Here is a 21,793-nt window from a genome sequence, read left to right on the forward strand (position 1 = left end):
CACTTCCGTGAATGTGCTGATTGTTGATCTTCCCCACTGAGAAGAAGATTCAGCCAGAAAACAGCTATATAACGACACAGCTTGCTTATCAAATGTCTAAACGGCTGAAAACTTCAGTGCGGGAATCACACATCGCTTTCATTTCCACAGAGGCAACACAACAGAGGACTGCTGCTTTCAAACACTTGCACATCCCCCACCTCATATTCTTTAAATCTTTCTAAATGTTACAATCTCCTGCAATGTCAGTTTAAAAATCATAATATTTGGCTAAATGTCTATTCCAGCAGGAGGGATGTTCTGTATTTACTAAAGAAGCAAATGTTCCTCACATTTGGTTAAATCCTTTCTTCACCTTTTAAAGGTATAGTTCACCCAAAAATTAAAAATTCTATCTTTTATTTACTTTATTTAGACCCTGATGTGGGTTTGGAATTATCTCAGGGTGAGTAAATAATGACAGATGCTACACTGCTGTCAAGGGGCCCATTCTTCGTACGTCGCTAACTCAGTTAGCTGGATTTGATTGTTGTTGATTTGGCATGATCTTGGATCACTTGGTTCTTCGAAGCTCATCCTGGAGTTGCTGTCATAGCTGTCAGGGATTTGTGTTTTTTTTGGCCAACTATGTTTTTCCGTTTTGTGTGTCTGTGCTTGTGTGTTTGTGAGTTGGTGCATCCCGGGGCATGGCTATACACTCCTTTCTGTGGCTGATTGCTGAATGTGAATCGCCTTCTGCCAATAAACTCATCTGCCTCCAGTATTTAAACTTTGGGTCTTCAGTCATTTTTTACCACATCGTTCAGTCTGCTTATGAGGTACTGTGCTAACGCCTCCTAGTGCCTTTGGACCAGTTTTTGGGTCATGTGTTTTGTTAGAGTTCTAATTCAGTTTCTCCTGTGCTTTAGACTTCACCTGTATTCATCCTGCATTCTGCCTGCCACGCCCACTCAACAAACTATTCTCTCTGCTCTTCCAACATGTCTCTGGCCTGTTTGCATCATTTTTAGTCTGTGTTCTGCTTTCGGGTCCAAAGCTGTGTTTGGTTATGACAGAACGATCTGGCCAAATCATGGACCCAGCAGAAACCTATTCAGTTCACAAAGCTCTCTCTGGTCAAGGTGCACTTTTAGGGCAACATGACCTTCAGGTTCGGAATCTCACCGAAAGCAATCAAGCCATGGCCGGTCAGATTTCTCAAATTGGCAATAAACTGAATAAAATCTCTTCTCTCCTTGATCAGTGGTCTACTAGCGCTCAGCCCATTCAGCTGGCTTCTGTAGCCCCACTCAGACTGCCTATCCTTTACGTGAGACTCTTATCCCAGTTTACCCTGTCAATCCTCCTGTCTGCAGTCTGCCCTTCCACCAGCTGAGGCTGCTGTAGCGGTTTCCATCCAGACCCCCTTGATCTGTCTATTATTTCTTCTGAATACCATGACCTTGGTGCTGTCTTCAGTAAGGATAAGGCCCTGACCTTGCCACCCCACCGTCCCGATGACTGCTCCATGGATCTGCTTCCTGGAGCTCCTCTGCCTATTAGTAGACTGCACAACCTTTCTCGACCTGAGAGGGAGGTTATGGAGAAATACATTCACGATTTCCTTGCTGCTGGTCTAATTAGGTAATCTCCCCCTGGAGCTTTGTGGAAAAGAAAGATTGCCCTCTACATCCCTGTATCATTTTCTGTGGTCTCAATAACATAACTATTAAAAACAAATATCCCTTAACTCTTATCAACTAGGCATTTGAGCTCCTTCATTGAACCACAGTTTTCACTAAGTTGGACTTGTGGAATGCTTACCATCTGGTCAGAATAAAAGAAGGGGATGAATGGAAGAATGCTTTTAACATGCCCCTTGGACATTTTGAATATCTGGTGATGTCCTTTGGACTGACAAATGGTCCAGCTGCGTTCCAAGCTTCTGGATGACATTTAAGACACACCACACCATCTCTGAACATGTCATTCATGTTCGTCCAGTTCTGCAAAGGCTTCTCTAAAACAAACTGTTTGTAAAAGCTAAGGTGTGTGAGTTTCATGTCAGTTCTGTCAACTTCTTGGGATATGTAATTGAGGGCAGGCAGGTGAAAACTGATCCAGAGAAGATCCAGGAAGTGACAGAATTGCCTAATCATACCACCCTTAAACAGATGCAACGAATTTTGGGTTTTGCCAATTTTAATCGCGGTTTTATTAGGGATTATAGTTCTCCTCTCACCAGCCTCATTTCTTCCTCTACCCTTTTTATGTGGACTCAGGAGGCTGATCAGGCCTTTGACAAACTGAAAGAACTGTTCACCTCAGTTTCTGTGCTTATTCAGCCAGATCCATCTCTGCAGTTCATCATGAAAGTGGATGCCTCTGATTCTGGTGTAGGAGCCATTGGCTTGAGGGAATTGAACAACCATTTTTGGTATGAACTGACCATAAAAATCTAGCCTACATACAAACTGCTAAGCATCTAAATCCTAGACAAGCACATTGGGCCCTATTTTTTTAGTCTCTTCAATTTTACCCTCACTTACCGCCCTGTCTAAAAGAATGTTAAACCACATGGACCCACCAAGCTCTGAAACCATTCTCTCTCCTTCACGTGTGGCTGGTGCCATCACTTGGGAAATTGAGTCAGTCATTCGGGAGGCTAAACGCACCCAACAAGGATAACCAAGAATTTGTCAAAGGCTGCTCTGTGTGTGCATATGGGAAAACTATCTTCCAGGTTTGCTTCACTCTTCACCTATTCCCAGCCGCCCCTGGTCTCACATTGCTCTTGATTTTATTTCTGGACTGCCTATTTTACAAGGCAACAACCCTATACTTACTATTGTGGAACGTTTTCCAAAGTAGTGCATTTTGTGGCTCTCCCTAAATTGTCCACAGTTTGTGAGACCGCTGACCTTCTTGTCCAGCAAGTTTTCCATCTTCATGACATCCCTCTAGATATTGTCTCAGACCGTGGTCCCCAATTTACATCTCAGGTTAGGGAAGCCTGTATTTGAATCTTACACACATGCTATACAGATAGAGTCATGCATTAATTTGAGTTATGACGGCCATTATGGGAGTGGCTTGACTGAGCACAGGAGATGCAGATAACATGATATTGACCCTTAAGAAACTTTCATTAATGCTTCCACTTAACAAATCTGTCCAAATATAAAACTAAATTAATAGATAATTACTACATTCAAATAAAAATGTTAGCCAGATCCTGATTTGCGCAATGATATCATCTTGGATGTGACATTGAATCTCGGATGTAATAAGCAATGTACAAAGAACGGGCCCCTGGTCTTAAAAAGTCAAGTATAAATAGTCCATGTCTCTTGCATTGCATTTAAGGACACCTGAAGGTGTAATTTATTAACATTCTTGCAAACTATTCTATATCAAATGTTCCAACTTGTTGATTTTAAATGGCAAGACACTACAAGCAAAACCTTTGTTGTTTTTGAGATTTTGGGATATTGTGCTTTAATAACTTGTCTTCTTTCAGGCGAGATGAAATAAAACATCCAAAATACACATTAATGTTTTTTTTTGTTTGTTTTTTTTTTTCATTCACAAGGGTCCGAAATCTCCACTTCTGTAGCACTTACATGCACCAAACTTTACAGTTGTATTCATACCTTTTTATTTGTTCTAAAAAGAGCAGTTTGTTATTATACTGTATCATTCACTGACATATAATTCATTTTATTCCTAATACATGGTGATTTTTTTTTTTTTTTTGGACTGTTGAAAGTATTCTTTAATTTATGGAGTGATAAGAGAAATCCTTAATCCACTCTAAAAAAATGTTAGCTCTAACATGGAAACAAAATGAAACAAGAATTATGAACCTGATTTTATCCAGTCATCAGGGTTATGCAAAGTACTGCATATTTGATTAGATTATGCATCAAGTTTGCATATTTAAATATAGCATTTCAGAGAAATTTCATGTACTGTGAATAATCAGCTAGGCAAAGTCATATAGTTATATCTGTTAATTAAAATGTTTTATACTATTCACCTTTAGTAAAGACTGAAAGAGTTGTTGGGAAACTTGGTGATCTTAAAGCTGTGCAACCATGGTGTAGTGCTTTACCTTTAGCTCTTTTCTTCTGACAATTGTATACAGGCTTCAAAATTCGTAAAAGTGTTTATATGTAAAAATTATCTTGATGAAAGTGTAAGAATCAAAAACTTTTGTTTGTCACAGGACTTATTTTCTACCATAATCCAAAAGCCAAAGGAGCTTTCAGTGTGTTCAAGTTAAAAAGTTGTACCCCATTTACATTTCTTGACAGTCCTGTCAATAGATAGTGGTTTGGCATTTATAATAAATATAATAAAAAATAAGGGTTAATATCAGCATATTTCTGTGCATATTTTTTGTTGTGATTTAAACTGTATTGTAGCCCAAACAGTAGAGCATGGCACTTGCAAAAGCAAAGTCATGGGTTCAGTTCCCAGTGAAAGCAAAACTGATAAAAAAAAAAGAAAATGTGTTATGAATACAATGTGTCACTTTAGATAAAAGCATCTGTTAATTGCATATATGTAAATTTTTCAGATTTCACTGGAACATGCCGAAGAGTGTCAGGGAGCATTCAAAGACCTGCTACAAAATCCCACAGCTTTCATATGAAGACCGCTCTGACAGCTGACGTCATGGGGTTCTGCATTCCTGCCTAATGTACCATCGCTAATGGCTGCGGGGTCGTTCGAGATCTACAGATCCAAGTCCACGTAAATGCCTCACAATGCCTTCAAAAGTATCATGCCTCTACGTGTTGACAGTCGTTTGCTGGGCCAGCGCTCTGTGGTACCTAAGTATATCCCGTCCCACATCGTCCTACGTGAGCCAACTGTCCGTCCCGGCACATAAAACGGTGAAAGCAGTCAAGAGCAACTCCACCACAACCTTCAGCAACATCCGCACACGTCCACTGAACCCCCACGCCTTCGATTTTATCATCAATGAGCCCAAGAAATGCGAAATCAATGTGCCCTTCCTCGTCATCCTCATCACGACCACACACAAAGAGTTTGACGCCCGCCAAGCCATCAGGGAAACATGGGGCGATGAAAGCACCTTCAGCGACCTTAGCATCATTACACTGTTTCTTCTGGGACGCAGTACAGATGCGGTGCTCAACCAGATGGTGGAGCAAGAGAGCGAGATCTTTCACGACATCATAGTTGAGGACTTCATCGACTCGTACCACAATCTTACTCTCAAAACGCTGATGGGAATGCGCTGGGTGGCCACTTTCTGCAACCAAGCCAAGTATGTGATGAAAACGGACAGTGATATCTTTGTGAACATGGACAACTTGGTGTATAAGCTCTTGAAGCCAGCCACCAAACCCCGACGGAGGTACTTCACGGGATACGTCATCAACGGCGGACCCATTCGGGACATGCGCAGCAAGTGGTACATGCCCAGAGACCTTTACCCTGAGAGCAAGTACCCGCCATTTTGCTCTGGCACTGGGTATGTGTTCTCGGCGGACGTTGCGGAGCTCATTTACAAGACGTCCTTGCACACCAGACTCTTGCATCTGGAGGACGTATACGTCGGGGTGTGTTTAAGGAAGCTGGGCATTCATCCGTATCAGAACAGTGGCTTCAATCACTGGAAAATGGCCTACAGTCTTTGCAGGTACCGTCGAGTCATTACCGTACACCAGATCTCCCCTGAGGAGATGCATCGTATCTGGAATGACATGACCAGCAAGAAGCATCTCAAGTGTTAGTGGGAGCTGCCTGAGGATGTGTATTTGTGCCCTTTTTTAAAAATCCCCATGATGCACAGATGGTAGTTCTTTCTTAGAAATACTTACATCCTTCTGGGGCATTTCAAACCACGCCGAGCCTATTGTTTGAGAATCGGGTGGGGAATGTGCTATTCGTGTTAATATTATAACTGTGCCAGTCTGTCTGGTTCAACATGCTGGAGTTTCTTTTGGTTCGGGTGCACAACATTTTGCATTTTCTTTGCACATTATTCTGGTTGTACAAATGAAAGTAACATTGCTTTGTTTACTATTATGTGAAAGCACCTGCATTGTTTTACACATTCAGAAAATGTATTTTCTTGAAAAAGATAACGCAATGTATAGTTCCATATTTATAAGTATAAAAATTATTTTCTTACTCCTAGAAGTTAAACTCCATTGCTTCAGAACAGCTCATGTTTGTAGCTATGATGTAAATCTGTATAACTAAAGTCATTAACGCTTGGTATCATTTAGTGAGTATTTACTGTACATTGTCAAACCTGTACAAAGATTGTGTAAGGATGGCAGTGTAAATGTGGAATATAATGAAAATTATTAATTCTCTAGAATTTGATTTCATTGAGGCCAAAATGTGGTTCATGTGTTTTCCTTTTTGAATTGTTTGGAGTAACTTAGGGGATCTGACATTTAACTCTGAAAACAAAAATGAACATGTTATCCCCATCCGGTACTAATGTATTATACTGTATATTTTTCACATAAAAATATATAGCAGTTCTTTTTTTTTTTAAGTGTTCTTTTTGTTTTTATGTTTTGCTCATTTATATTCAAGATTCTAAAGGGATAATAAAAAATATATAGATATATATACTCACAGTCATCTCAAGTCAAAGATTTAAAGAAATTAATAATTGTATTCAGCTGGCCCACAATAAATTGATCAAAGATATTTATAATATTACAAAAAAAATAATAATAATAAATGCTGTTATTTTGAAATTTATGTTCATCAAAGAAGCCTGAAAAAAAGATCAATGTAGAAAATGAACTTATTACAATGATTTCTGAATGGTTATGTAAAACTTATGTATGGGGGTGATGTTAGCGCAGTGGATAAGACACATGCCTTTGGTGTGAGAGACCAAGGTTCGAATCCACTGTGAGACACCAATGTGTCCCTGAGCAAGACACTTAACCCCTAGTTGCTCCAGAGGTGTGCGACCTCTGACATATGTATAGCAATTGTAAGTTTCTTTGGATAAAAGCGTCAGCTAAATGAATGTAGACTGATGACAAATTCCCTGAAAAAAAAAAAACATTACAATACAGAATTATTTTAATAGTAAGAAGTTTTACAAAAAAATGGGGTATTATCTGCAGCCATATGGCCATTTTCCAATGGCTTTGAAAACTAATTGTGCATTTAGAGTAATGCCTATTTGTAAAACATTTGCTTGTTTGGAAACTTTCGATGAACCTGTTTTAGAAAACCATTCTGTAAATTTTCTGTCACTTTTAAATCTGATCTTTACAGCATAAATGTGCTGTGGAGATCCAGCAAAATGTCCGACTCACCTTCTCCATCCTTGGAGGATTTCACTTTTCCTGCCAAATGCCCACAGTAGTGCCACTTGGCAGACTGGTCAGGCAGCTCGAGACGTGCCAATCGCTGGCCTTGCCAAACTCTGTCAGCACCCTTGACAAATAAAGACAGTCTTTGGCATTGCTGTGTTTGTGTCATAATGGAGCCAGTGCTTTACAGCAACCGATGTTCAATCAGGAATGGGTGTCTATTATGGGATGCCTTCCAGGAGGCTGTTGTTAAGGCGGAATTAAAAGCAATCAGCATCCTGAGTGAATATAGTGTCAAAAAATGGCACTTAACTTAAATAGTGGCACACTTTGGTTTCCCATTAACTTAAAAAGTGCTCTTGGCCAGTCCCAATTCTGAGGTCTGATGCAACAATTAAAATCGCACAACATCTGACATAACACATTAATTTTATTATACAGTCTATATTATAAAAATGTGCGTCATCAATCTGGAAGTCGGCCATTTTGGGGGCACAGAAAGTAAACAATGCCATTGAATGGACTCACAAATTTGACTGATTATTACTGCTAAAATAACAGAGTTTTGGTTTGTAATAATCGGTCGCATAGGTTAAACACATTTCGAGTTCTGTCAAAAGTTAAAGAGAAGAGAGCAAAAAAAGTGATTAAAGAAGGCGTTTGTGGTTGAGAGAGGTAGGTACAGTTACAGCATCAACCATATGCACACGTGTAAATTAATTTTTACAAAAACCTCGTCTCACCTCTGGCTCTTGAGCAACCTGCTGCTCAGGTGATTGACCTTGGCCACCAGCTGGTCCTGCTGCTGCTTAATGTGCTCCAGCAGGCTTAAAATGTGGACCTGAGCAGCTGTTGAATACATATTATTATAGAATAATTATGTTTTAGGGAACATGTTTAAAGTCGCTGCCGAAACAAGGCTTTGTTGTTGCAGATTGCCGGACGAGCAGACAATTATTATTTTTGAAACCAGCGTAGCTCTGAAAAAAACTGAAACGTTACATACCAGCCTCCTACACAGTGTTGCCTATTGTGGTAATTTGCAGGTCGTGTCAAAATGTTGTTGGTTTAGAATAGATAAATAACTCCTTTGACTCTTGTACAATAATTTTCTTCCAGATACGATAATTTTGAACTTCTGGTACGATACTTGGACATTTCCAATCTGGCAACACTGCTCCTACCTATGCGACCAATAAGTACAGACCAAAACTCGACCTTTTTTTATAGCAATAATCAGCAAAATTTGCGAGTCCGTTCAATGGCATTGTTTATATCAGTGCCTCCAACATGGGTGACTTCCGGATTGAAGCCTTTTATACATTTTCGTATTTCTTTAGAAATAATTAATGGAAAAATGGAGTCTTTAAATGCCTCAGATGTAAAGTTATTCTCTGTCAAAGTGACGCCAAAATGAATGGGAGTCAATGGAATGCTAACAGCAGGTGGGGGTCTGCTAGCCAATGGCGGCGCCCAGGGCTGCTTCAAAAAAATATGAAACCCTGCCCCCCGAATTGATAAGCATGAGCTTGAGAGGGATGGGATGTTCAGACGGCTCGAGGCGGTTTAGCCAATCACAACAAACTGAGCCAGCTGACCAATCTCAGCCCATATTTCTAATTAATTGAGGCGTCTGTCAGAGAAGGGACAGATCGGTGTGGAATAAAGGTAAATTATGTGAAAAATAATGTTTGTTTGTTTTTTAACGAGGCACAAGCACATGTTTGACTGCACCCCATAAACACAATCAAGCCTAGAAAAAAAAAAAACAGTAAACCACCCTTTTAAAATAAGCACAAATAATTAGTCATTGTTATGTATAGTAGGCACCAATATAATACAGAAAAAAACCATTAAAATCACATTAAAGTCACAGCTTGCTTAACTTTACATCTCGATCAAAATCATTTGAGATATTTTCTAAATTCCCCATCCCACCAGTTCAAGTGCTCTCATAAACGCTCCACATCACACATAAATCTCATTTTTCTCTCTCCCTGATTAGATACTAAAACACTGTAATGGAATCTGTTTCTGAAGGTTTTCCGGTGGTAAATGATAGCAATTACTGCATTAAAAAAACACACACACACACGCAGAGGCAAGCAAAAGAAAATATCATAATCACATTACACAGTTAGGGTCCCTCTTCTCCCAAAAAACAGTCATGCTCCGGTTTAATAGTAGCAATTGTGTTTTATTTATTGTAACCTTTGCAGAAAGTTTATATTCTCTGATGATTACAGAAGGGCTGAATAGTAGGGAGGGAACACGCATGGTATATAGAAAACACAATTCAACTTATAATGATAATAATAATAAAGTATGTCATATTTATTTACATTTGGGCTGAGAACAGAATAATTTAATTCAAGCTACTACACTGGTTTTGGACACACAGATGGCTTTTCTGTCATTCAGTAGTAGACATTTGGTTTCCTTTACAAAATACTTCATGTTCAGTGATAGACAGATGCATTCTGGGCTCAAAAACAAACACATTCTAGTGCTGTAAAAATGACGCGTAACCATTGGCCATCTGTGAATATGATATATCAGGATTAAGGCGTGCGTTGTGGTAGCGATGACCTTGTTTGTCAGCTTTAACGGGTTAAATGTGGATAGTTAGGTAGGGTCTAAGCGTCGCAGGTGCATGCACATCGCACCGCATGAAATCAAAGTGCATCAGCTGTTAACTTCAACGCGAGCCACCGGCCGCTGAGAATACTATGAGCAAATCTGCCGACGAGCAGCGTTCTTCAAGCCTGTAACCTACATTTCTTAGGCACGGATTAAAAAAAAACAAGGCACCTCTAGCGTCGAAGCATCAACACTGTCCCGAATAAAGAAAGCAGCATGTTTGCACATGGCAGCATTGGGTTTTCTAAAAACAACAACTAAAACAACAAAATATTCCCTTATTTTAGACATCAGAAGGTCTATGTACAATACAGTTTGAATGTGCTAACATTCAGGATGAAAATGTGCTTTTTACATTCAGAGGGAGACGTCTCCACTTCAGTTTTGCGCTACTCTTACATTTTTTTTTTGTCAATAATAATAATAATAATAATATAGTAAGTGCTAAGATAACAATCAACATAAAAAAACTTTTTGTTTCACTAGCTATTGCCTCCTGAGATGATGGCTCCTGCTTTGAATTCTGGGAAATGACTGCTGGAATGTTTTGGTGAAAGGCATACAGTGTCTGGGAACGAGGGCAAAAGTGTGTGTGTGTTTGAATAAAAGTGCTGCATTTGATTGAACAGGTGCAGAGGGCAGGTGATTCGGGAGGAGAAGGAAAGCCTGAATGGGAGCAGGAGGTGGGAGTTTTGCAGCAGAGGTCTTGAATGCCATAGCGGCGTCTCCTGCAGCGTTCACTCGCCCGTCCTTCTGCTCTCCCTCTGATTCGGTAACGAGATGCTATCAGGTGACGCTCAGCTGGGCAAAGCCAATCAACTTCACCTCGTCTGGGATCTCTGTGCTGTCACAACCAGATGCCTAGAGACACAGACACAAAGAAACAAATGCACGTTAACGCAGCTGAAACAAATCCCAGCCTGCGTGACTGTTGAAGCAATATTCAAAGGAATGTTCCGGGTTCAGTATGTTAAGCTTTTTCAGCACTGGTGGGATAACAGATAATAATTTGACTCTTAGCAATAATTAAAATAACAGAATGAAATAAAAATATATATAATAAAAAAAATATGATATGATTTAAATTAACACTTTTTTTTAAAACAAATAAATAAAAAATAAAACAACAAAATAATAACATTGTGGCATTGATAAAAAAAAAAAAAAAAAAAAAAAATATATATATATATATATATATATATATATATATATATATATATATATAATAAAATACTAAACATAATGTGGCATAATGTAGATTAACCGAGGGAATAATTTAACTATTAGTTAAAATAAAATCTAATAAATATATTAATATATTAATAAAATATACATAAAATTGAATAAATTAAATTTGACTCAGTTAACTAAATAAAAAACTGTAATTATTGGTTTAAGAACGAAAGAAGCTTCGCATGCGGGATTTTAAACCCTCCTCAATGCTGGACTTACATTTCGAGTGCATACTAAAAATAAAATCATAAAAAATAAATACCTCAAGGTACTTGATAATCAAATATTATGCCACAAATTATGTCTAGAACACTTTCCATATATTTTATGTGCACACTAAAATAAAAAATATAAACAAACAAACAAACAATAGGTACTTGGTAATAAACATTATTCCACACATTCTGCCAATGGAGTAGCCCTTACATTTCATGTGCATACAAAAAAAATCAAAAATAACAAATCAAAATTGTGTTTATCTCACATTTAATCTGGATAATTCCCTTTATGTGCATAATAAATAAAAAATAAAATAATATATAAATAAATGAATGAATGAATTAAAAAATAATAAATAAACCCAAGGTACTTGGTAATCCACGTTACACCGAAAAATCTGTGAGCAGAGTTTAACTTGCACTGAACCTGGACCATTTCTTTATTCAAATAAAGTACTTCACATTTTGACTTAGCTTTCAAAAACTAATATCTAAGAGGCTTCAAAGAGGGAGGTTAAGGGATGAAAGGCAAAAGAAAACATGAAAGAGTAATGCAATGGTGGCCTGTATTTGACAAGTGTCTAGAGAGCAGATCATCTTATCACAGGTAACACCAGCCCGAGTGTCTGGAGGAAATCGATCGTCTGTCCGTTTCCTCTGGAGGAGACACAGAGACTCAGCTGTTCTCAGACAGAGGTGTGTGTGTGTGCGTGTGTTTGTATGTTAGTGAGCGTCTGCTCTCTCTGAAAAACACTGAGTGAAATACGGGCTTGAGTTCACGCTCCTGCTAAATAAGAGGGACAGTGACCCGTAGAAAGGTCTGACCATAAAACTCCTTCCTGACATAACTCACATTTCTCCTGAGTGAAGGATTATGAATTACTCAAGAGAGGAACGAAGTATTTCTTCTACTGCTGTGTGTGTGTGCTTACACATGCAGAAAACACTCTGATGGACAGATACTGTAGATGCTGGTAAAATAAAAGTGATATGTGGAAATATTTAGCTTAATATGTGTAGTCAAGTGTAAGACTGCTATTTGTAGGTTAATGACAGAAACAGATATGTATTTTTATCTGACACCGGAAAGATAAAACTTAAAACGTAAAATAAATTGAATGTAAAATTGTAAAAAAAATTTAATGTAAAGCATTTAAGTGAAAAACACACACACACACACACACACACACATATACATATATATACACACACACACATACATGTATATCACGAGCATAACAAGTAAAATTATAGATATTTTAATATTTTTTTTATTGTTAATTACCTTCAAATTTCTCTCTCATTGACACACAATAAAAAATAAATAATCAACTTTTTAATTTAAATTATAATTTGTTATAACTGTGGTTATAATTATTCATGAGATACTGAATACAAATACATTACAAGGTGCATTAATTTGCAAGTCATAATTAATGCATTTTATACTGCATTAAAGGTTTCAAATAAGGTATTACCAAGATATTTTGCATTATTGTTTTATATATATATATATATATATATATATATATATATATATATATATATATATATATATATATATATATATATATATATATAGTATTTGGATTCAAATTAATTATATTTAAATTAGTCTCTAAAAATAAAAATAAACTTTTTTATTTAAAACAAAAATGAAATATAAATATAACTAACATTAAAAAATTATATAATTAAATAAATACCGTATAAAGAATAAAAATCAACTATAAAACAAACAAAAAAGTTGAATTGAAAATGCTAAATGCTAGAACCAGAAAATCTGAGCATATCACACCAGTCCTCAGGTCCTTACACTGGCTTCCAGTTACATTTAGGATTGATTTTAAAGTACTTTTACTCGTATATAAGTCACTAAATGACCTAGGACCGAAATATATTGCAGATATGTTCACTGAATATAAACCTAACAGAGCACTCAGATCACTAGGATCAAGTCAGTTAGAAATACCAAGGGTTCACACAAAACAAGGGGAGTCTGCCTTTAGTTACTATGCTGCCCAGAAGAGATCAGATGTGCTAAAACACTAGTCACATTTAAATCTAGCTGTGCATTTATTAAAATGAGCACTGTGCAATGTCCGAACTGATTGCACTATATTTTCACTGTTTTTTGTTTTTGTTTTTTGTTTTTTTTTTTGGGGGGGGGGGGGGGGGTATGTAAAATCATTTTCTAACCGTTTCTAAATGTTTTAATCATTTTTAAAGTTTTAAAATTACTTGTTTTATTTTTGCTATTATTTTTCTTCATGATTATTTTACTTTTTTTATGTAAAGCTCTTTGAATTACCATTGTGTACGAAATGTGCTATATACAGTAAATAAACTTGCCTTGCCTTGCCTAAATATAATTACAAATATTATTTTATTTTATTTTAAATATCTTTTTTAATTTTTTTAATTATTATTTTTTAACTTCTTATCTAAAAGCAATAAATCATCTTCTTTACTTTGTATATATAGATATATATATATATATATATATATAGCATCAGTTTTAATGCTTACAAACTGTTATGCTCAAGCCACAGAGCTTGCGAGTGTGCGCTCAGCAACCACAAACATAAGTCTTCTTCACGGTTCAATATCCAAGCAGCCTAATTGTCTGAGTTGCACACAGTGTAGTCAGGAGTGACATTAGTAAATGAGATTGGAGGTCTGGGCCGCCTGAGAAATTCCCTACACACACCACACGTCTACGTCCCTGTTACATGTGCACATTTCTCACAGTTGTTTTCTAATCATGATGTGAAGTTCTCTCCAGGGACGCTCAGGCTGAAATTAAACAATAAAAGTCCACACTTCCTAATGCGATTTTCCAAACACTCCAGGTGTGACTGAGAAATGCATTCTGGGAGATTTGTGGAGGGTCGGAGGGTGAAGTTAAGGGTAAGAGCTGGCAGATGCTGTAGAAATAGCTCTCTGCGAAAGGCTGCAGGAGAATGAGCCGCCTGCTACCCGCAGATGTTGTTTACCGCCAACTCATCTAACGGAGTGATTAAACACAGCCGTCACCGCCGTAGTGCCCAGTCCACCGGGACCTGCCCTTAACGCTTAGCATCTTCTAGGAATGGTTCATCTAAAAAATTTAATGTTGTCATCATTTACTCACCATCAATGTTCTCCTAAACTCATGTATGTACAGCTCTATACAAATGAACTTCAACTAGTTTTCAAATCTTGTTTGTATCGGCCTTCATTTCAAACATGGCATCTTTAGATATGTCACACAAGAAAACTTACATTTTTGCTATTTTCACTAGAGCTGGGTGATAACAATATATAAACAAACCTAGAAAAAGAAACAACAAAGCTTCATTTTTTGCATAAGTTTAGTAATTACTTCTAAAGTCCTGAATGGTTTATCTCCGCAATACTTGAGTGAGATAATATCGCATTATAGTCCTTCACATCCACTGCGTTCTCAAAACTCTGGCCATTTGATAATACCTAGAATATCAAAATCAACTGTGGGCTTCAGATCCTTTTCCTATTTAGTGCCCACACTCTGGATCAATCTAGATTAAAGACCCACCTCTTTAACCTCACATAACACACTAACACATTTCTGTAATCCAAATCCTTTAAAGGATTGTTAGGCTGCATTAATGAGGTAAAACAGAACTAGAAACACTTCCCATAAGACCCGATGTACTCGTTACATCATAAGAAGAATGGCATCTACGCTAATATTAGTCTGTTTCTTTCTTATTCCGAGGTCACCATAGCCATACGGATCCAGATCAGAGGTGGATCGGCACCTAGAGTCGACCTCTACAGCCCTGAATGTCAGCAGAGATCATGTCAAGTAGACGAAACCCAGAGACAGATCCCCTGTGAAAAACAAGACGAGTCCTCTGCTTAATTTGAGGTGCGTTGCAGTCTGGAATTAAATCATGCCATGTTGGTGTCGTCTGGCTAGAAGAGAACTGGCCCCCCGACTGAGCCTGGTTTCTCTTTCTTTTTTATTGTTGGAGACACAATTTCTGACGACATTGTTGTCTTGATTGCACAGACTCTATAGGAAGAGAGTTGAACTGAGCTGGACAATGCCCTCACTTAATCAACAATGAACCGACTTTAACTGATAAACTGACTGTTTTCTGTTGTCCTCTTGCATTATCAGCACACATTTTTCCTCTCCGACACTGTAAAGCTACTTAGGCACACTGTATTGTATAAGCACTATATAAATAAAGGTGACTTAATTTGATGAAATCTCATCTCAGCAGACTATTCATGAGAACAGTGAAAATCTCATCCTATCCAATATAACGGGATCCACTTAAAAGTGGATTAAAGTGGCGTCTATCACCACTATCTGTCTCTAATCCTCCACAGAGAGTGAAATACTAAAAGCTGGAGGGAATATGAACAGATACTTCTACAGGATCCTGTGGTCTAATGCGTTCCCTTCTTCATCTATATGCGTTAAGCGAAAACGCTCGGTGACATTTTAATACGGGTATTCATGTACCTGACAGAAATTCCCAGTTCTGTCTTTTTTTTTATGCATTAAAAGGCATCATTAAACACTCTTCTAATATTCTCTCAGGTCTGTCATCTGCTCAGAGTAATCAATAAGGAATTATGTCATGAAAATTCATTACGCTGTCAAAGAAGTGATTTCAGCAAATAATAAATGAATGGCTGTGTGGGACCTGCATATTCAATGTTCAATGAGCAAAACAAACAGCATCATACAAAAACAAATCGCTTTTGGTTCCTGACAAACTGAAGGACTTTCCGTGTATTTTCCAGTTTTTTGTCACTGGATTTACAAAAATTAATAGATAAATATATATATATATATATATATATATATATATATATATATATATATATATATATATATATATATATTAATTAAGTTGCAATGGCCTGTTTACTAAACTACTACTAAACTACAAAGAAAAAGACATTATTTTCATTTAGCTTCACTTGATGTATTAAAATAACAAATACTGAAATAAAAATTTATAAGACTATTTATAAAAATAAAAAAACACACACAATAAAATTACTAAAACCAAAATTAAAATGGAAAGTTCTAAAATAAAAATAATGAAAGTCTTATAAAATACAGTTATTCAAAATTGATAAAAAAAAAGGCTCATCTCAAGTCAGATCCATTTTATTTTAAGTAGCATCTACTTGAAAGAAAATACATGTTAAATTATATAAAAATATGAATTATATAAAAAACTTTTAGATTATTAGTTATATTTCTAAAATTTTAGGAGTATCTCATTGATACTAAAACAATTGAAAATCCAGTTGTTCATAATTTGATTGTGAAAATAACTTTATAGAGATTGCCCTCTAAGAACAATTTCTAACCAATGAAATACAAAGAGCATAACCAGAAAAAGTATATGTATCTTTCACAGTTAATTTCCAATACTTTTCCAGGCCATGATATTCCCAGTTTTTACTGAATCACGGGAATGCTGCAAGACTCTCTGTGACATTTAGCATCCGAATACTCACCAACTTAAAGGTCAATACTTTATAGGTAAGTGGGTCTTCTACAATCTTCTGAAGGTTAGCAGCCACTGGGAAAACACATGTAGAGAAAGATACTGACATCAGAACTGAACGACAGAACTAAACACATGATATGTGGATAATATGCAGTATCTCAGTATTCATGTATTTGCTCTGAAATGTCTTGAAGCAGGGGTCTCGAACTCAAATTACCTTGAGGGCCAAAGTGTGTGTAGCTGTGAATCTTAACTACATGCATTAATTAGTACAGTTATAACGTTACTGATGCATGAACAGATCTTTTTTCAGAGCTGGTCTTATCAGTATACACAGCATATTGCTCTGAATGTTTAGTGAACTAATGACCCCTGTGAATGTCTCCCTTTTCAATTTTCTCCTTGCAGATGAAGCCGGTATGAGCTCCATTAAAAGGCCAGAAACATCACGAGTTGCTCTGATGTTATGGTCAAAAGTCATTCAAATACTTATTAATACTTGCAAATAATATTTATATACTATTATTATATGAATATATTAAAAGAAAATGTTTATTAATTTAAAAAAATATATTAAAAAAAAACCTAAAAGTAGAGCATGCCATATGGCAAGATTATGGGTTCGTTTCTCTGGAAAATGCATGAAGTAATCACATGTCTACCTTCAATGCAATGAAAATCATTTTAGCTAAAAGTGTCTGCCAAATGCATAAGCGTAAAGGCAGTATTTTTAGGGACTAAGATGCACAGCAATAATAAAAGCATTGCATTTCAAATATACAGGCAAAATAAAATTGCTGCACTATGATTGTAACTGATATTAAATGTTTAAAGATCCTTTCTCAGAAAACAAAACTTAATATCTTTGGTTTGCATGTCAAGTTACATACATACATCTTGATGTAAGTATGTATATGCAACATTTCATAACTATGAATTTAAGATTTTTTTGCTTCATTTATGGAACGGCAAATTAAGACTTCCTAGGAGCGAGTATTGGAGTTTAATATAATGCACATGCAACTGACCCACAACAACATCAAGGCCATTGACCAGACCAGCAGAGAAGAGCTCCTGAGAAACTCCATCAGCAGTGTCTGAGGAGAAAAAACACAGATGCACAGCGTGATATCACACCAAGAAACCCGTCAGAACACAAAGTTAAAAGCATTTTCTAGCAAACCCACGCTCACAGACATCAACAAACAAGATGCAATGGCCTCGATTGCACAGAATATCTCGAGCTGGACAATGTGACGTGATGTAGCAAGCAATGATCGAAAGAAAGCAGAGTTTAGTGTTTTATGGCTACAACTTTTGCCACTTTGAAATATAATAAATGATGCGCAGTAAAACTTCAGATGTGTCAGAACCAGAATTTTGAGTTGGAACAAAGAGTCTTATGATGGGCATTTTAACTTTTAAAGAAAATGTTAAATAATGTGTGACTTATTTATTTGTTATAAATAATCTAAATTATTTGTGGTAATCAAGTTGCCATTAACAAGAGAATGTAAAAAATGTTGTTGCCTTTTTTTTTTGCTAAAATAATATTTTGTACACATAAATACCAAACGATGTGCAATAATTTTAATTACTTGTCCCCAATTTTTGAGTATGATGAAAGATTAAATTAGCATTAAAATCAGGAAATTGCACTTTTTCTAAGTCCTTAAAGCATTATAATATATCCTTCAAAAACAGAATGACCAGTTAAAAACAAACAAATAAAACATTTGATTATATTTGATTAAATAAATACAAATTTTAAATATACATATATAAAAAAAGAATTAGTCTTTTCATGTATAAATACATAAAAATTTATTAATTAATCTTTTTAAATATATACTATAATACAGAAGAAAATATACACAAGAAAATGATTTTTTATCTAGCTGGAAAACATGCCTGGAAAACTACATTTCCCATGATTCCATGTGGTTGCAATACAACAATAAATATATCTTTAAAGCATGCAAGCCTAATGCCCATCCATACTTTTCATTTTATTGCACTAGCACTAAAAAAAGCTTCAAAAGTCTGCCGGAGGGTGGAAAAAGAAATGGTGCCCAATTTATTCTGACCAAAATCGCGTCATGATAACGTTTCCCGGCCTCATAAGTGGGAATTTGAAGTAGGATTTGAAGGCAGCATAACACTAGGACTGCAGCTGATGTATGATGAGGTGCACTGACCTTGTCCTGGAGTGAATTCAAACCGTATGTCATTCAACTCCTTCCTTGAGTTCCTGAGGGAAAGACGGAGAGAGAGAAAGAGAGAGGAGATATCTGTGGTGAGAAATGGGTGTCCACCTGTCTGTCTGACTGTGAGAAAGCCAAGCGAGATCACGGCCATCTGCTGTTTCACTGAGCCTGAAGCGCGCACACACACACACACACACACAGATACGGGCCTCAGAGGAGTCCTGTCCTCAGAGCTCTCCAGATAATCATTCTGGAAGAAATTTTGACAGTGCCAGTGAGCAAGCAATCAGTGCCATGTTTTGTAAACCAGCGAGCTTCTTCTGTGATTTCAGGGTTTTACACAAGCATTCAGGTGGGCTTTTGGAGGGAGTGCGTGTTCACTTGAGTCGGTTTAATGAAGGAAGGCTTCACTGTGCTGTAGGTGATCTGCGGTTAAACGGCATTTCATATCACTAATGGATCTTTCATCATTTATAATGTTTTTCTCCGTTTCGGAGATTAACGTGGTCACTATGAACTGCTGCTGTATGGAAAAGAGTTGTACTGCAATAGAGGACTAGGAGTCAGATGACGGAATAATCATCAATTTAACAGAAAAGGGAGATCAATTATTTATTTATTAAATGGTCACCTTAAAAGACATTTTAAACTTAAAACAATTTTCAAAATATATTTGCAAAAAAATAATACTTGGCATCACTGAAATCATTACTTCTAAAGATGTTTTGCCAAATGAAAATCTGAAAACATTTCTCCCAAAATGGGCTGAGGGACTTCCTAACAGTGGGGTATGATGGTATGATGGTTCCTGGAGCGAATCTTCATGATGCTAAGGCTCTGTTCTCAGTAAACACACCTGGAGTGTGTCCACACTCTGGTTCTTCTCACTGATGTTCCTGATAAAGCCAGATCTTTGTTCTCTCTGACATCAAACAGTCTGTTCTGCTTCAGCAACCAGGCCTGACAAGCTCATTAACGTCACGTTTGCAGAGGAAAGGCAAAGGACACAAATAATATGCAAAGGCTACAGTTACCAGAGCTATGGGACCTGAAGCTCGTCATTCTTCCCCGGGGAATGTGTCAAACAGACACTCTGGGTGAAAAGTGCCATGTCAAGAACTTGTCCAAGTCAGATTTCATGCCCTTTTACAGACGATTTCAGAGTTGTAAGTTGTTCTAAAAGTTTGCGACTTAATTATGCTGCCTTCTAAGAAACCTTCTTTTGGGTTTCAGATTTATTCTTCACAAAGAAGACAATCCTATAATGGACTGTGACGAGCTCAGTGAAAAAATACCCCCACAAATAAATGAGTGTAGGATTTACTTTGGAAAAAAAAAATTCACTCACAATCACTAGTGAATACACACACACACACACATATATATATATATGCATGTATATATATATATATATATATATATATATATATATATATATATATATACATATGTATATATATATATATATATATATATATATATATATGTGTGTGTATATATATATATATATATATATATATACATGCATATATATGTATATAGATAGATATATATATATATATATATATATATATATATATATGCATATATATATATATATATATATATATATATATATGTATGTATATATATATATATATATGTATATATATATATATATATATATATATATATATATATATATACACACATGCATATATATGTATATATATATATATATATATATATATATATATATATATATATATATATATATATATATATGCATATATATGTATATATATATATATATATATGTATATATATATATATATATATATATATATATATATATATATATATATATATATATATATATATATATATATATATATATATATATATATATATATATATTAGAATGATTTCTGAAGGATAATGTGACACTTTATACCAGAGTAATGGCTAATGGAAATTCAGCTTTGCATAACAGAAATAAATTATATTTTAATGGATATTAAAATAGAAACCATTATTTTATATTGTAATAACATTTTGCAAGATTACAGTTTTTTTTTTGTATTTTTGATCAAATAAATGCATTCTTTATGAGCATAAGAGACTTCTTATGATTTGTAAAACATTACAAGCCCCACTGACCCCAAACTTTTGAACGGTAGTGTATATATCAAGTTTATTTATACTGCGACACGGCATAAAACTTGACAGATCCTTTTTGATTCTGTCTCTCTTCAAAAGACCTGATACTGTACGAGTTTACTGTATCCCGTTTCTTTTTATGAAAGGTCAAGTCTCTGTATTAGTGAGTTTCTTCAGCGGCTGCTCCAGAGCTCCAGCTGTGCTGTTGAGCTCAGTGCACTTATTTAACAGATTGACACTTGCATTAGCCTCATTTTCTCTAGTACTAGATTATAATGACAGCTATCATCAGTGGTGTCGCTCTCCACCCCTCCGTCTCTCAAGTAGGTCACTTAACTGATCGTCAGAGGAATGGGATCTTACTCCAGGCCAGTATACCAACAGCAAATTGAAGAGGTTTATATAGCCAGTCCCACATTATGATGCATGGTGGGTTGTCAATGGCACGGTGGACCTTGAAGACTAAAAAGGATTTTTAAAAAGCTAAACCATCATGCTGGCAGCGATAAATACGTCATGGAGCTAATCAAAAGAAGTCTGTAGGGGTG

General features: G+C 36.1%; 2 protein-coding genes across 6 annotated transcripts in view; one reads left to right on the plus strand and one right to left on the minus strand.

The window, feature by feature from the left end:
• Positions 1 to 7,455, plus strand: part of b3galt1b (UDP-Gal:betaGlcNAc beta 1,3-galactosyltransferase, polypeptide 1b) — a 146,127-nt gene extending 138,672 nt beyond the window's left edge. For all 4 annotated transcript variants that reach the window (XM_052606611.1, XM_052606609.1, XM_052606612.1 and 1 more), the window contains exon 7: positions 4,562 to 7,455. In XM_052606611.1, the coding sequence (XP_052462571.1) occupies positions 4,752 to 5,747 (996 nt within the window). In that variant the 5' untranslated portion in view covers positions 4,562 to 4,751 and the 3' untranslated portion in view covers positions 5,748 to 7,455. The remainder of the gene's footprint in view (positions 1 to 4,561) is intronic.
• A 2,025-nt stretch (positions 7,456 to 9,480) lies between these two features.
• Positions 9,481 to 21,793, minus strand: part of stk39 (serine threonine kinase 39) — a 51,478-nt gene continuing 39,165 nt past the window's right edge. For both annotated transcript variants that reach the window (XM_052606614.1, XM_052606613.1), the window contains 4 exons: positions 19,098 to 19,150; positions 17,928 to 17,996; positions 16,907 to 16,971; positions 9,481 to 10,805 (listed from right to left, as the gene is read on the minus strand). In XM_052606614.1, coding sequence (XP_052462574.1) covers positions 10,731 to 10,805; positions 16,907 to 16,971; positions 17,928 to 17,996; positions 19,098 to 19,150 — 262 coding nt within the window. In that variant the 3' untranslated portion in view covers positions 9,481 to 10,730. The remainder of the gene's footprint in view (positions 10,806 to 16,906; positions 16,972 to 17,927; positions 17,997 to 19,097; positions 19,151 to 21,793) is intronic.

Source organism: Carassius gibelio, chromosome A9 (assembly GCF_023724105.1).
Source record: "Carassius gibelio isolate Cgi1373 ecotype wild population from Czech Republic chromosome A9, carGib1.2-hapl.c, whole genome shotgun sequence".
Lineage (NCBI taxonomy): Eukaryota > Metazoa > Chordata > Actinopteri > Cypriniformes > Cyprinidae > Carassius > Carassius gibelio.